At 37.7% G+C, this 15,750-nt stretch overlaps 1 protein-coding gene across 8 annotated transcripts in view; it reads left to right on the top strand.

Moving 5' to 3' along the window:
* The window catches only part of INPP4B (inositol polyphosphate-4-phosphatase type II B), a 333,478-nt gene that overhangs the window by 281,388 nt on the left and 36,340 nt on the right, over positions 1-15,750 (top strand). For all 8 annotated transcript variants that reach the window (XM_074867373.1, XM_074867378.1, XM_074867376.1 and 5 more), the window contains 3 exons: positions 3,071-3,211; positions 6,345-6,442; positions 11,494-11,606. In XM_074867373.1, coding sequence (XP_074723474.1) covers positions 3,071-3,211; positions 6,345-6,442; positions 11,494-11,606 — 352 coding nt within the window. The remainder of the gene's footprint in view (positions 1-3,070; positions 3,212-6,344; positions 6,443-11,493; positions 11,607-15,750) is intronic.

Here is a 15,750-nt window from a genome sequence, read left to right as displayed (position 1 = left end):
TAGGGAAGTGCTTAAGACTGAGATTCTATGCACACAAACAAATCAGTCCAAAGAGCATGGCATTGGCTAGCAGTGCGCTAGCCTGCTGATGCGGGTGGCTGACCCCCACCATCCAGGTGAAGTAAAGTTCTGTTCAGGCACTCAGGTTCTTTTATTATAGGCAGAAGTTGTTAACACTTTTCTAAAAGTCTTTGATAGAATGTATTTGATTGTGCACATGAACTTTGAGGCATCACAGGGTTTGATACCATGTTTTCAACAAAGCCCACAATCAGACTAGCACTTACAGTTACCAACCCACTTATGGACTAGCCACAGTGAAGTGATCTAAAAAGTTGTCACTGAGATGAAAGAAGAGCTGGGTAAAAGCACCCTCCGGCTGAGATGCAGTAACTCACCATGTGTGCATTTTTTTTCTGTTGCAAAGCAAAGGTTCATGTAAATGACTTGCTTTGTATTTATTGCAATGAACTAAGAGTGTGCGATTTCAGAATTGGGGGTAAATTTTAGAAGCCTTCTAACAGGACTGCAGGTGTTTGCATATCTCCATGCATGATTATAACAAGTACTAGAAAATAAGGCAAAGTCAAAGAAAGGGATATTCTTAAGCAGTCCTGTTTTGGTGAAATCATATATATTTAAATATATAATACCTAAATTTATACTATTCGTTCTGAAAGAGATGATGATATATTATTTACTCTCTTAAACATGCTTGATTTCTCCACCCTGTTTTCCTGAGACATCATTAAATGTTAAAAATTATGTACTGAATTTTCCTTCTCATTGGAAAATGTAGTAGCCACCTTATCCATCTCATGCCAAAATCACATGGTGTCTCTGCACTGAGTGTATCCATAAAAGAGAGAAAACACATGGTGATAAAATTCACTGCTGTATTACTGTTTCTTGTTTAAGTAGAAGCATAGGACCTGTAAGATTTTTGGTAAATTAATGTCAGACAAGTCCTCCAGATTTCAGTACTTTGAATTATTTTTCTTTCCCCGCCCCACTTGACTTCAGTACCTTTCCTGGATTTTTTACACACAGCTTGGATCGCCTTTTCCTTACATGATCACGAGTGGGTTTTTTCATTGTGCAATTCTTGAAAGATTTAAAAAAGTTACCAAGGGTTATCTCTGAGACTTAAAAAAAATGTTTAGAAAAACATTAAAAAAAATGGATAAGGGGAAGGTCTCAAATGGTACAGATGTTAATATGTCATGCCTAAAGGTCAGCTTTTCTCCATGTTCTTTCACACGCTGAAATGTTTGTACTGATTTTGGGGGTGTGAAATGTAGCGAGGCATTTTGGTTCAGTAGCGTATGCTCTTTGAATCAGACTAAACCAACATTTCTTCGCAACCTCATGAAGGCACCTCATCACAGAAGAATCTTCTGGTAGCTCTTGACAGCACCTAGGAATGCTCACATGCAGGCTGAGAATGAATGCTGCTATGCAGAGATCATTTGTATGGAGTTCTTTACTGTCATCCTTGCTAACTCTCTATTTTCTTCACATGGGTAAATTAATTAAACAAAACACAAACCAAATAGACTTACCCGGGGATGAGAATTTTTTTTCCCCTCCAAGATGGGTATCCTCCATTCAAAACTGATAACGCCTCTCAGTCGGGAGTGTCTGGCATTTACTCAAAGATTACACACTAGTTCCAGCCCATGCCAAAGCATATGCTTGTTGCCCTAGCTGAATGTAATTACATTTCAGTCACAAGCCTGTACTGGATCCATTTTATTTTGTTCTCAGATATATGGGCAGGACAGAGGCTCAAACATGACCACTAGTTCTTCTAAACTGAAGCTTTTTATCCAAACACCGGCTCTGAGATAGTGCCACTCATCCCTCCAGCTTGACAAGGATGTCAGAGCTACTGCAGAAACTGACCTTTTTCTTTAGAGTTTTCTGCCTTTTCTCCCCCAAATTCTACATGTGGGTAATCCAGATTGTATTTTAATTCTTTAGCAAGCACACAATTGATTAAAATAAGGGTTGGGGGGACTTCATGATAGATTATTTTAGTAGGTGCAAACAGTTTTCCATCTTAAGTTTATATGCAAAAGTTGCGGACTTCCTAGACCTGTTTTCTGTAGGTAGGATATAGATCTTCCTTCCCTCCTGTTGCTGTAATACTCTTCCTTCTTGGTGTTATACCAGGTGTGCTCTACAGGAGAGAAAATTTCCGTCTTTGTTGTCAGCTGTCCCTCTTCGCATGATTAAAATGCCAAATCCTGGAGACAAATGGATTCGCTTCTAGTCTGTTCTTTTTTTATTAGACTGATTGCTCTAATAACAGAAAGAAAGTTAATAAAAACTAAGTTAACAGCATGCCGTTGATTCTGTTGTGGGGTCAGGCATCAATCCTCAAAGACAGGTGAAATTCTACTTGAGGGTTCCACGTGATCAGAATTTGGACTAGCAGCCTAAGTTCCGTTTTTCATAAAGTCAGACCAAACACAAACGTAAAACCAGAACTGCTGTATATCATTTCCCTTGTCCTAAAATAGGATTCATGTTTGCATAATGAGCCTTCAATTATTATGTTCGTAGAGTCAGTTTTGTTATTGGTGGTGTTTTCAATCCCCAGGGAGAAAATCCAGCCACTGAAGAAAATGGGAATTTTGCTTTGGGTTTTTGTGAAAGGTTTTTGCTCATATTGCATTTAGAGTGAGTACTGAATCAAGTTGTGACTTCTGAAAGGAAGTTGGTTTTGTAACTCAGCAAGATGCATTTTAAGAGTTGAGGTGTTCTCATTGATATTTTGGTAACAGAAGACTTTTTTACTGCTTTCATCTTTAGTCCTATTTTCACTTCAGTAAAGAAGTCAGTATCAGAAGTGTATAATTATATATACCTGCCTTTTTCCATATAGCTTGGTTATGCTCTTAAAACAAGTGAGCTGAATTGTCACATTTTATGGTTCAATACAATTAAGGGGAAAAGGGGGAAACTGATTTATAAGTCTACATGTTCTCTATAATTTTAGGAAGGTTATAATTTCAAGCAAACCAATCAATATTCCCATCCTTACTCTTCTTTTTATTTTTCCTAGTGAACATTACATTATAGAGGTCCAGCTTCCAGCAAAGATGTTTGAGTTGCTGCCACAAGAGATTAAAGAAGGAAAGCTACTTCGCATGTATCCAGTACTCTTTAATGTTGGAATCAATGAACAGCAAACACTTGCAGAGAGGTAAAAAAAAATTGTGTTTCATTTTCTATCCAAGTATTCTGGTACAGGATATCTCTCAGGATTAAAAATAAATCTTTTTTGTTATTTGCTCTGGACCATCTCACATTGACTCGCTGTGTTTCTTTAAAAGTATTAAAAGAAATAAGCACAAGGTATGAAGCAATGCAAAATAATGAAAAAGTCCAAGTGAAGATATGACCATATGCAGGACTTTATTTCACACAGTCAACACCAAGTTTCCTTTAGATACAGGTATAAAATGGATTTCTATTTCACGGATGTAGAAGTTTGTTCGTATACAGTACTTTGGCCTTCTCAAACACAAGTTTGAAAATTTGAAATTCTTACTATCTTAAAGGGAGTGTTGAAGATGCTAGACAAGTCATAAGCTAGAAAGAGATAATTTTTCTCAGCTTTTTAGGGCTTTTTTCCAGGGTTGAGGAGTGGTAGTTAATAACAAGGAATATGTTAGTAATATGTTTGTACAAACATGAAAGCTGATGTTAAAGTTCTGATGTGTTGATATTACACCTCTGAAAAGATTGCAGGAAACTAATTAATTAGTACAATAATAGTCAAAGTTTCACCAACCTATTAATTTTCTCTTCCAAGAGAAAGGTGTCTGTCGGTCATGTTAAATTGCCAAGTTTGTGCAATGCTAAAACTGCAAGGTAGACATCAACAATGAGACAGCTACATTTTTTAATTTTTTGTTTTACTGCTTTTATTAACAGAGCATCCAAGAGACATAATACATATCTTTAGATTGCAGTCTCTACAAACTCAAAACCAAAATCAAAAGTGTAGCTGGGGAAATAGTGGAAGACACTGAAATAAACATTAACCTGGACAATAGGCAAGAAGTTAAGCACAACAGGAGTTTCACATCCTGTTCTTTGTAGACAACAGAGTAAAACCAGTCTTTTAAGGAAGACTTCTAAGGAATGCCATCAGGTAGCTTTGTGCATGTTTATGGGAGACTTCTCTGAGTTGTGAGTGGTAATGTGTGAGAAAATTTAAGTAGAAAATTGAAATGGGAGACACAGGCTGACAGTTAAAAAATGGCATTTTACTGGTGAAACAGTGGAGTAGTTGGTTAGAGAACACAAAACATTGTTGAAAATGAAAATAGCTTATTCTTGATGCCATGAAGAAGGGAGAGGTGATGCTATGAGAGGAATGACATGGCCAAAACCAACAAAATCAGTGACAACAGTTGTGACTAGGACACATCATGTTTTTCCAGAATCAGAGAAAGGAGTATGCGGTAACCAAGAAGCAAGTTTGTGACAGCTTACATGGGTGGGATACGCCAGAAGGACTATATGTTACAAATCTCCTGAGGGAAGTTTGACAAGATTTAGAAACAGCCTGGATATATGGGGACTTGTAGAGGAGTCACTGTGAAAAAATGTCTGGCTTGCAGGTAGAGTGGCAGGAAGAGTGGTAGCATTGTTCACAGTGGTGATTTTATATTGTGCACAAAGAAAGCCTTGAATGAAAAATTAATATCTGTATATCTATAAATACAGATTATATATTAATATCTGTATTATCAAGCAAATAAATTTGGATTATTCCATGCAGAAACAGCTTTTCTGCATGCACTTACAGGTGTAAACATTAAACTTAATTCAAAATATTGCTTATCTCCTAAAGCTGCACATTTGTCTTTGGGATTGGAAACTGCATGTGCTTTTTGGTAATTTTTTTTTTTTTTTAATAGGAAAATGAACATACGGATAGAAATAGTTTTGCGATAAATTTCTAGAAAATGTTACTTTATTAGATGCAAACATCTCTTCAATAAAACACAGTTGAGAATATATCTAATTTAAAAGAAATATTCTCATGTGACAGTGCAGTGAGGGCTACTGAGGAAGTAGCTGAGTCTTTTCCCTCTTTGGCCCGTTTAAATATTTGATTCCCTTCTGTATGATGTAGCAGTACATTTGCTATTTTCTGATCTGTGTCCCCTTTTCTCTACCTGAATTTTTCACTTACCTGTCCATGCCTCAATTTCTGTACTCCTCCATTTCCTTTTCTGACTTCCTTTTCTTCATTTCAAGGCTATTCTAAACGTGAGTCACAAAAACTTGGCCCTAACTGCCCAAGGGGCATTCCTGTCTTTACATTCATATCTCTCATAGCACAGGTACCAGGAGATTTATATTTTTTTTTTTTTTAGCCTATGTGAAACTTGGTTCTTGCAGAAATTTTGGTGTCAGAGAAAGATATTTGCCTGTACAGCTATAGTCAGTTCGTGGATAAGTGTAATGGCATCCTGATAATGTCTGGGTTTTCTGTGAGGTGCAGGATAATGAGGGTTTGGGTGATGTGTTCCCAGCAGACTTGACTGCTGCAAGAAACCCTAGAACACGCTCCTGAGCCAGGTGCAGCACTGTAGAGTGACTGCTGAGGTCTGTGTGCTGCAGCAAGCTTAAATGCAGACAACTGAAGCCAACTAGGCTGTGGGTCATAACTCTGTGAAGCTTAATGGTGAAATCACTGCTCAACAGCAGAGAAATGGTCCTTTCATTAGTTTCAGATACAAGAAATCAACATAACTAACAGTTCAGGAACAGTGTAGCACAGAAAGGGCCCAGAGAAGTAATCAATTTGACTATTTATAGCAAATATTCTCAGAACAGAATAGAAATTAGTTCTTCTGAAGGTTTTCCACCTGACAGTTGCAGCTCTTCCATCTTGTGTGGCTTCAATGTTGTCCAGCTCTGGTCAAAATTAATATACCTGAGCAACAGCAGCAGTAAGTAGGAGTTGGTGTTCTCTGCCTGTGGTGCCATTTGAAATTCCCACAAAGAGCCCATGTGTTTATTCAGGATTGGTGAAGGGAAGAAGAATGTGTGTTTTATTGAATGTTTGTCTGTAAATGGATTACTTTGTTCATAAGTTTTTGGAAGAATTATCTGTGAGTGATGACCTCATTCCCAAATATTAGTTCCAAAGCACATGAGAGATTAGCAACTGTATGTTTGACAAAATCTAGTACATTCAACACTAGAAAAAAAAAAAGAAATTGAAGCTATTTCTTTATGTAAAGAAATCATTCTGAAGGATAATTTAGCTTGGTTTTGTGGGGTTTTTTTCATCATTTTATTGTGCTTTTTTATAGGTTTGGAGATACCACTTTGCAGGAAAACATTAACCAGGAAAACTTAGAACTTCTAAAAGAATATTACAAGCTGTTTACGGAAAAAATGCCTCCTGATTGTGAGTACAAAATAATGCACTGTCCAAATGTCTTTGAAAATATTTAATAGGTGAAAGATTCTAAGAAAGTAATACTAGCACAATATTAGCATGCAGCTATTAGATTTAGGCCTCAATCCCCTAACTTGTTCCATAAAGTTAAACACTTTGTGCCTGTACACAGCCCACTGAGGTCAATAGTGACTGCAGGCCCAACACCACAGCAGAAACTGCAGGGAGGATGAGATAGAGTAATGATGAACTAAGCAGCTCTTTTAAAGTATTAATATAATATGCTTTTTAATATTTCAAGTAGAGGACAGTCTGTACCTACTATATTTGTACAGAAATACTTGGTGGAAATTTTCATCAGTTTCAGTCATTTCCTCCATTCTTATTTTGAAAATGTATTAAGATACGGCAAACCACTGAGAAATCTGCAGATGCAAATATGAGCAATGAGCCACATCATGTCACTGATATGAACAACATGGTTCCATTAAAATAGGCCCTAAATTCCAATTTTATAGAAATTTGGTATCAAACGTTATTCTGTTACTCTGATTGTTGAAAACAAACACTGAAATTACCATTTGTATCAATTGAATCCTGTTAAAGTAGTCTTAATGCCTAAAATTTATTCCCAAATGTTGCAGATTTTACAGCCTGATTTTAAATGGCTTGGATTTAGGTCTCTGCTCCTTCCCCTTGGGTGGCGGGGGGGAGCGAATCTTTCAAATCTAAAGATCTGCAGGACATGTGTGTAACTCCTTGTGGTGAATACTGCTGGTTAAAGTCCCATGCAAAGCTGCTTACAAAGTTCTTAGAGAACACCTTGTATTGATTACTTTTGCAAATTATCCATTACGTGTATGCACTTGTAGTTATATCTGGTGTGTCACTGTATGTGTGTATGTGTTAATCTTTCATATCAGGCTGATTTTCATTTGTTAATAATTTTGACAGAAGTGAAAGCTCTGTTCCTAAACAGTGGGCAGTATGCTCATCCATCCACCCACATTTCTATAATGTCTACAGAGAAACTCATACAAGAAGTTAGCAATTAGTTTAGGGAAATCCTGCCAAGGAAGCATCCTGAAAATCTAACCTCATCTGGGGTTAGGTCTAAGGTAGATCAGCTACCTCTGCTTATATTAAAGCAAAAATTTGCATGCAGATAGTATTGGCTGCTTTTCATTAACAGAAACTAACTTTGTACTGTCTTCCTGAAGAAGGATTGTTAGTGAGCCACAGAGTCTTCCTGGACTTCTTCCAGACTGTGCAGGCTTTTGAGAACTACTTGTCTAATTCATCATGTCTTTCCTGGTTATTATTACCTTCTTGCTTTTTCTCTACCTCTAAGATCTGAGTGTGTTCTTTGTCCCAATTTTTACAGAACACAAATCACCTGCTGTTTCTATTGCCCTTCCCAGTAGCTCCCTGCCATTATATGGAATCACTCTTTTGGCTTGAAGGAACGTGCTTTTTAAACCAGCTCCCTGGAAAAAAGTGAAGTTCTCAAAGTTGTTCAGGTGGGGGAGGACTTCAATTCCTCCCCTGTTCCCCCACCTTGGCACTCAAGTTCTTAGGAAGATAAACCTCCACCTAAGCTGACAGCAGCCCTGGTGCTGTAGCCAAGTGAGAGCTGTTCAGTATTGATGTCTCCTTGATGGTTTTGTCACGCCTTTCCAGATAGTTTCCTGTAGTGCCAAATCTGCACTACAAAATAAATGCAGGACCTGGTTCACAAAGCTGTTAGTTACAAATAGTGCTCATAAAGCCAGGCAGAATTTGAGGACTCACGGCCCTGTTGCCCAGGCTGTTGTATCAACCATCCTTAGGCAGCCTCACTTGCCTGCTGCTTCATATATTCTATTTCAAAGAATTCAATTTTCCACTCCCTTAAAGGTATTGCCACCTTTGCTATTAGTTTTTCTTATTTCTATAATTCCCATCATCAATAATATTCTAGCTTGTTTTCTATTCCCAATTATTAAAAGTCTTCAGCTGCTTATAACTCCATGTGCCAAACAACTGACTTTCTATCTTCTTTTAGATGAATATGCACTCTGTCACTCACCTGTTTCTTAATCTCTTTAATTCTCTAATACAAAACTCTGAAAATAATAAATGACAACATGCTCCCAGAAAGACTCCTACCAAAAATGTCAACCAAATGTAGTTCTGGTTTAGGCACCAAAATTGTACTGCTTTTTATAGAATAGCTAATGATAGTAAGGGTGCAAAAATGTACGATTGTTGTTTAGTAGTACATAATCAATTGACAAGAACAGCTTAGAACTCAATTTAAACAGCTGAAAGCAAAAAAACAGAAAAACCTATCATAGAATCATCATAGAATCATTTGTGTTGGAAGGGACCTTAAAGATCACCTAGTTCCAAACCCCCTGCCATGGGCAGGGACACCTTCCACTAGACCAGGTTGCTCAAAGCCCCGTCCAACCTGGCCTTGAACACTGCCAGGGAGGGGGCAGCCACAGCTTCTCTGGGCAACCTGTGCCAGTGTCTCACCACTCTCACAAGGAAATTTTTTTCCTTTTATCTAATCTAAATCTACCTTCTCAGTTTAAAGCCATTATCCCCTGTCCTATCCTTATACTCTCTGATAAAGGGTCCCTCCCCACCTTTCCTGTAGCCCCCTTTCAGTACTGGAAGGCCACTCTAAGGTCTCTCTGGAGCCTTCTCTTCTCCAGGCTGAACCACCCCAACTCTCTCAGCCTGTCCTCACAGGGGAGGTGCTCCAACCCCCTGATCATCTTTGTGGCCTCCTCTGGACCCGCTCGAGCAGGTCCGTGTCCTTCTGATGCTGGTGCCCCCAGAGCTGGACACAGCACTGCAGGGGGGGTCTCACAAGAGCGGAGTAGAGGGGGAGAATCCCCTCCCTCAACCTGCTGCTCACACTTCTCTTGATGCAGCCCAGGACACGGTTGGCTTTCTGGTCTGTGAGCACACATTGCTGGCTCACAGTCAGTTTTCCATCCGCTAATACCCCCAAGTCCTTCTCCTCAGGGCTGCTCTCAATCCACTCTTTGCCCAGCCTGTATTTGTGCTTGGGATTGCCCCGACCCATGGGCAGGACCTTGCACTTGGCCTTGTTGAACTCCATGAGGTTTGCACGGGCCCACCTCTCACGCCTGTCCAGGTCCCTCTGGATGGCACATCCCTTCCCTCCAGCCTGTCGACCGCACCGCACAGCTATGTTGCGAGTGATACTTGGTGTTGCTGGTTTGATACCTAACGCCCACAGCAACATCAGTGTTGCAAAGTACTCTCCCATGTGAGAAGAGGAATGCATGCGAGGTTTAGAAATCCTGCAAGCAAATAAAGATTTTCTTCTATAGTATCATCATAATGCATGTAGCAGTACATGCATTTACAACATAAAGTCTATGAGTCTGTTTTGTACTTCCAGGCTTCTCCCCCTTATAATCTAGAATAATTTGATGGTTTAATACTGCTTTGTGTCACAAGGAATTTAAGCAATAGATCACGTCCAGTCAAGATGAAGCTCATTTGGCAATATTATAAATGAGGAGAATCTTGCTTTACCTATGGTGAAGTCATCTCTCTGAGATGATGCATTTTCTGCTGTCAACCAAAGGAAAACTGCTTTGAGCAATAAAATGTTTACCTAGTGATACATTCTCATAATCAGGAAGCATCTTTTTAGTGTACTCATTGTATGCTATGTGCTTTAAAGAAACAGACGCAGGATAAATATAATAATCTAGCAGGTTGCAATGTATTTTTATATGCTCTGCATTATTGAATTGTATCATCAGGAATTGTAATACACAGATAAAACAATCCTCACTAGGATTATTAGAAAACTAGTTTGAAAGTACTTTTTCTGCATTTTTTTTCTTTTTGGCAGCACAGTACAAGTAAGGAAACTTAGATATTTTTAGAATAGTTCCTTTTGAGTATATTTAAATTACTTCTTACTATGAATCATGGATAAGGGAAACTACAGAATTCATTAGAGGTAAAAGCCTGTTGATAAGAGGGATCATTCCAGCTGTGATCAGATTAGGAGAATGGATTTTTGACCTGCATTAGTAGTTGCCACATTTTCACTCTTTGAATTGAATATTAATCTTAGGGTTTGGGACTTGGGTGGGTAGGGGTTTTTCCCACTGCATGGAATATCATACTTTTTCTTGTTAAAATAACGTATCAATTTATCAATTTTGTTTAAATCTGTTTCAACTGGTTCTGAGCCTTTCTTTGGTGACAACTATTATTAAATTTCTTTTTACTTCACTACCATAAGAAGAAATCATATCGAAATACAGATTTGGGTGGTTTCTACTGATTTTCAAAACTAATGAAGATAAAGGTAGCATTAGAATGAACCCCTCCTATATATGCACACAAAACAGAAGAGCAAATTAAATTGCCTACTCTTGAATTCCTGCTAGACATCTGTGATTAATAAAACTTCAGTTCAGCTTCCATAACCAGGGCAAGTAGGTAAAATTTGGGATTTTAAGTAAACCTGAAATTATTTTGTATTTCAAAGTTTAATTTCAGACTGAGAAATATCCTTTGTTAGATTTTTGGGGAGGTATTTAGTGCTGTTTAACCCTTCTGTTATGTTATATTAGAAAGTAAAGCATTTTAAAACTAAAATGAGGTGTTCCATTTTGAAAACAAAAGCAAAATATTTTGGCTTAAAAATTTAAAAATCATCCCATCAAAGCAGGTTTTAATACACTCAGTCATTTCTCTACTCATTTACATTAAAAGTCTATAACAGTTGATGAACAGAACTACAGCAGAGATTTGAAAGTTTTTGCCATCCATTTATAAGATAAAAGTTGAAGACACTTTAATTTTCCATGGTGAAGATCTTAGGGAGGATAACCCAATACTTAGAACGAAATAAGGTTTGTTTATTCCCTAAATATTTAGCTGGTGCCTTCCATGCTATGTTCCCAAATAAGGCTGTAAATAATAGATCTGTTCTTTACTATGAGCATTCTTTAGTTAGCACAGCCATATCATCAACCTTATCATAATGAGCAACCTTATCATCCTTTTTTTCCCAGGTCTACCACATTTTCAAGAACAAAATGATTTAAAGGGATTGCTCGAAAATCTCCATCAAAATATCCAGGCCAAAAAGAGAAAGAATGTAGAAATCATGTGGCTGGCTGCAACGGTAAGCTCTCTTGTTTCAAATACGTTCACATGATGAACTAATTTTCAGATGCCTGCTGCTATTGTAAGTGCAATGGATTTTAAGGATATGAATGGAAAACTCAACGATTAAAGTAGATAGATACGCTGAAATGGCGCTCTAACATTTCCTTTCTGATGGTCTCTCATCTCACTCATGACTATATCTCTTCTTCCTACACTTAAATTACAGATATTTTCTTTTTCTCACTTTTTTCACTGGTAGAACTAGCTAGAATTCAAAACAAGAGATGGTCTTGGTCACTACTTTGACCCCTACATCCTCCCAAGCCCTTTTCTGCAGAGCTTCTCCTAGCCAGGCAGTCCATGACCTGTGCTGCTGCCTGGGGTTTTTTTTGTTCCAGATGCAGGATATTTTCATTTATCTCAGTGAGTTGTGTAGCAGGGTAAAAGAGGTTTGCTTTTTGTTTGGGGCATGTTTTTTCTTTAACTGAGTCTGGTTTTAGGCAGAGGAATCCCTTAATCCCCAGTATTCACAGAATCAATTCCTTGGATGGTCACACATAGCTGTAAATATATCACCTCATGTGAGAGGGACGATACAGTATTCAGCTACAGTATCTAACTTTTTTGTTGTTGTTGTTTAAAATCATATCCATTCTTTCATAATATAAAACTTGGTTATTCAAAATATCTTTCTTTTATTGTTTAGTGTACATAAGCCTTGTGGTATGATTCAGGACATGATTACTTGCTCTGGCTTTTGTTTAATATTGCTGTCCTCAACTTTTGATTTTCTATAATTAAGGTACTTACACTTTATAAGTAAATGTTTAATTGTATCAGTACAACTTCTAGTAAATCACATTTTAGGGGTTTTTCTAGCCAGGGTCACCATGACAGCCACTCTAAGGGTACTGATAGCAACACAAAGCAAGCTAGATATGCAAAGGGCAGACATTCAGACACAGGGAGGACACAAAGAAAAGTGTTTATCAAGCAATAAATAATACTTTGCTTTATTCACATAATTTCTTTTTGTTTCCCTATTCTGTGTTTTTTGTGCATGTTAAAAAAACCACACACACACAACAAAAAAACAACAGTAAAGCAACCCTTAGATGTTTATAAAGAGCTCAAGCTTTTCAGGAATGTGAAATTCAGCCAGGTAACTGTCTTAGATTTAGAAAAGTACCCTTGGAGAGGCCTGGGTCTTTGGTATCTACAGAAATTGAAGTAAGACCTTGTGTTTTAGGAAACTTTCACATGCATATACCCTTCAAGGCAAATAAATATTTGATACAAAATATTATTAAAATTTTCCACGACTTTTCATTAACAACAGAAACAAGACAATATTAACTATGTCTTTGTATTAATAACACTGATGTAATTTTTTATATTGCTGATAACATTTTGCCTTTTGGTTAATAAATATTATCACATGCTATTGCAGTATAAATCTGTTGTGAATAAAAATATAAGCTTTTCTTGAAGTACCAGTTCTGCAGTTACTATGAAACATTGCTTTTTAAATAAGTAAAAGATAAATCAGTACAAGATACTGTAAAGTGAGCTACAAAGAATATGACAGAATTGACTTTATATTTGGATATAGCAGGTTGTCTTTTGCCATATTACATGGGTAAAAAGCGTTCTTTGGACATACAAAGTGTTTCAGATTTTTCCTTCACTGTTTTATATTGCTCTTTACCTTCCTCTAACCTTCTTAAATGAGTAGTTCTGGACCCATTGATCTAAAAACATTGTTATATGTTACATTTATGTATTGGAAAGGATGTAAGGATACTTACTTACTGCAGTAGATGTATGGTATCACTTTGTTACTGCAGTATATGTATGAGATTCTGTATGGACATGCATATGTATCTGCACCTGCATGTAATCCATGTTGTAATAGGACTGAGAATACATCTGCATTTTAAAAGTCAACTTTTGCAAATTGGCATTACAAACATTTGTTACTTTAAATATAATGGGACAGAGATTTAAATGTTAAATACTTTTATTTCCTAAGCTCCACCCTTCACCTTCTGGCTTATATCAGGAGAAATAATCAGAGTATTGATTTATCCTTGTTTTAGTCTTCATGGTTTTATATGCTTTTATCATCCCTTCTTTAAACTTAAATCGCAATCTTAATCATTTAAATATATGTTCGTAAGGGAGACTTTCTAAATCTCTAATAAATGTTAAGTCTATTTCTCTTCCTCCTATATCTTCAGTGTATTTGGAGAAGTGAGCAAAATTGAGGATAAAATTCAAGCTGGACACTAATCATAAGATGTGTGTTCTAATTTGATGATATTACTATATATTTGGTACTGTCCCTTATTAGATTTCTAGAGCATCAGATCATTGTGTTTGCCCATTTTAATTATTTACTTTGTTTAACTGCTGCTGCTTAGTGAACTGAATCATTCTAAGGATTTATCTGGGCCAGCCTATCAGGTTAACCTACATTTCTCCTTAAATCAGAGTCTAAGGATTTTTTAATTTGTTTATTTAAGTTAACAGATTGTTTTCTATTTAATCCACTTTAAAGCGATTGAGACATTTGTACTGAACTTCAGTGCAAAGGCTTGTGGTTATGGTCATTTGCTTGTTGTGCCTAGAATGCTTCTCAGTTCAAAACTGACTCTCACTAGCCAACACTTTATATGTGTGCTGTCAGCCCAGATTTGGCATTTAGTCTCCCTTCCCTGCAGCAGAGGCCATCACTCATCCAGAAAAATTACCTGTTTTTTTCTTATGTCTCATTCACTTCGAATAGTCACAATGACTCATGGACTTCAAAAGAGACTAGTGTAAAGAGAATTATTCTCTTCAATTAAGCGGTTAACTTCTTTCACAGCATTATTTTAAAAAATTGTCTTATAATACTTTATTTAAATCACAGTAAAACCTTCCAAATTTTTAAAGAGATTTAAGTTTTATAATTTTGAATTATAGGAGGGAAGAAACACTCACATGTTCTCCTTTACTAGCCAGTACTTCTTTAGGTTCAAAGTTAGATTCAATTCATTAATTCCCTGGATTAAACTTTTGAGATCACCCTTTACCACGATATTGCAAAGACCTTAAAGACTGTATTTTCTGGGTCATTGATTTTATAAGAATTTCTGAGAATGCAATTAACAGATAAAGTGCTTATTTGCTGAAGTGAGATTATGAAGATCATGTTCCAGTTTCATCCTGCAAGATCCCAAGTAAACACTTGATAGCCACACTGGGAAGTTCCTTAGGATGAAGCCTAACTTCTGTAATTTATTGCCTTGCCTTATTCTCATAACTATTTGGGGTTTTTTTATACTGTTACAGCTATGATTGTCCAGGGATAGGAGCAAGCAAAGCAAAGTATTACCTTTTTCTTAGGACAAATTATGTCAGGGGAAAGGTAGACCCGCACTTGGATACATCAGCTCTCCTTCACAGAATCACAGAATTGTCTAGGTTGGAAAAGACCTTGAAGATCATCCAGTCCAACCATTAACCTAACACTGACAGTTCTCAACCACACCAGATCCCTCAGCGCTGTGTCGACTCCACTCTTAACCCCTCCAGGGATGGGGACTCCACCACCTCCCTGGGCAGCCCATTCCAACACCTAACAACCCCTTTTGTAAAGAAATGCTTCCTAATATCTAGTCTAAACCTTCCCTCATGCAACTTGAGGCCATTCCCTCTTGTCCTATTGCTTGTTACTTCGTTAAAGAGACTCATCCCCAGCTCTCTGCACCCTCCTTTCAGGTAGTTGTAGAGGGCGATGATGTCTCCCCTCAGCCTCCTCTTCTCCAGACTAAACTCCCCCAGTTCCCTCAGCCGTTCCTCATAAGACCTGTGCTCCAGACCCTTCACCAGCTTCATTGCCCTTCTCTGGACACGCTCGAGTAATTCAATGGCCTTTTTGTAGTGAGGGGCCCAAAACTGAACACAGTAATCGAGGTGCGTCCTCACCAGTGCCGAGTCCAGGGGTAAGATCCCTTCCCTGTCCCTGCTGGCCATGCTATTGCTGATACAAGCCAGGATACCATTGGCCTTCTTGGCCACCAGGGCACACTGTTGGCTCATGTTCAGCCGGCTGTCAATCCACACCCCAGGTCCCTCTCTGACTGGCAGCTCTCCAGCCACTCCTCCCCAAGCCT

This window comes from Strix uralensis, chromosome 4 (assembly GCF_047716275.1).
Source record: "Strix uralensis isolate ZFMK-TIS-50842 chromosome 4, bStrUra1, whole genome shotgun sequence".
NCBI classification, from domain to species: Eukaryota; Metazoa; Chordata; class Aves; order Strigiformes; family Strigidae; genus Strix; species Strix uralensis.
The sequence above is the reverse complement of the archived record's forward strand: the minus strand, read 5'-3'. Positions and strand labels throughout refer to the sequence as shown.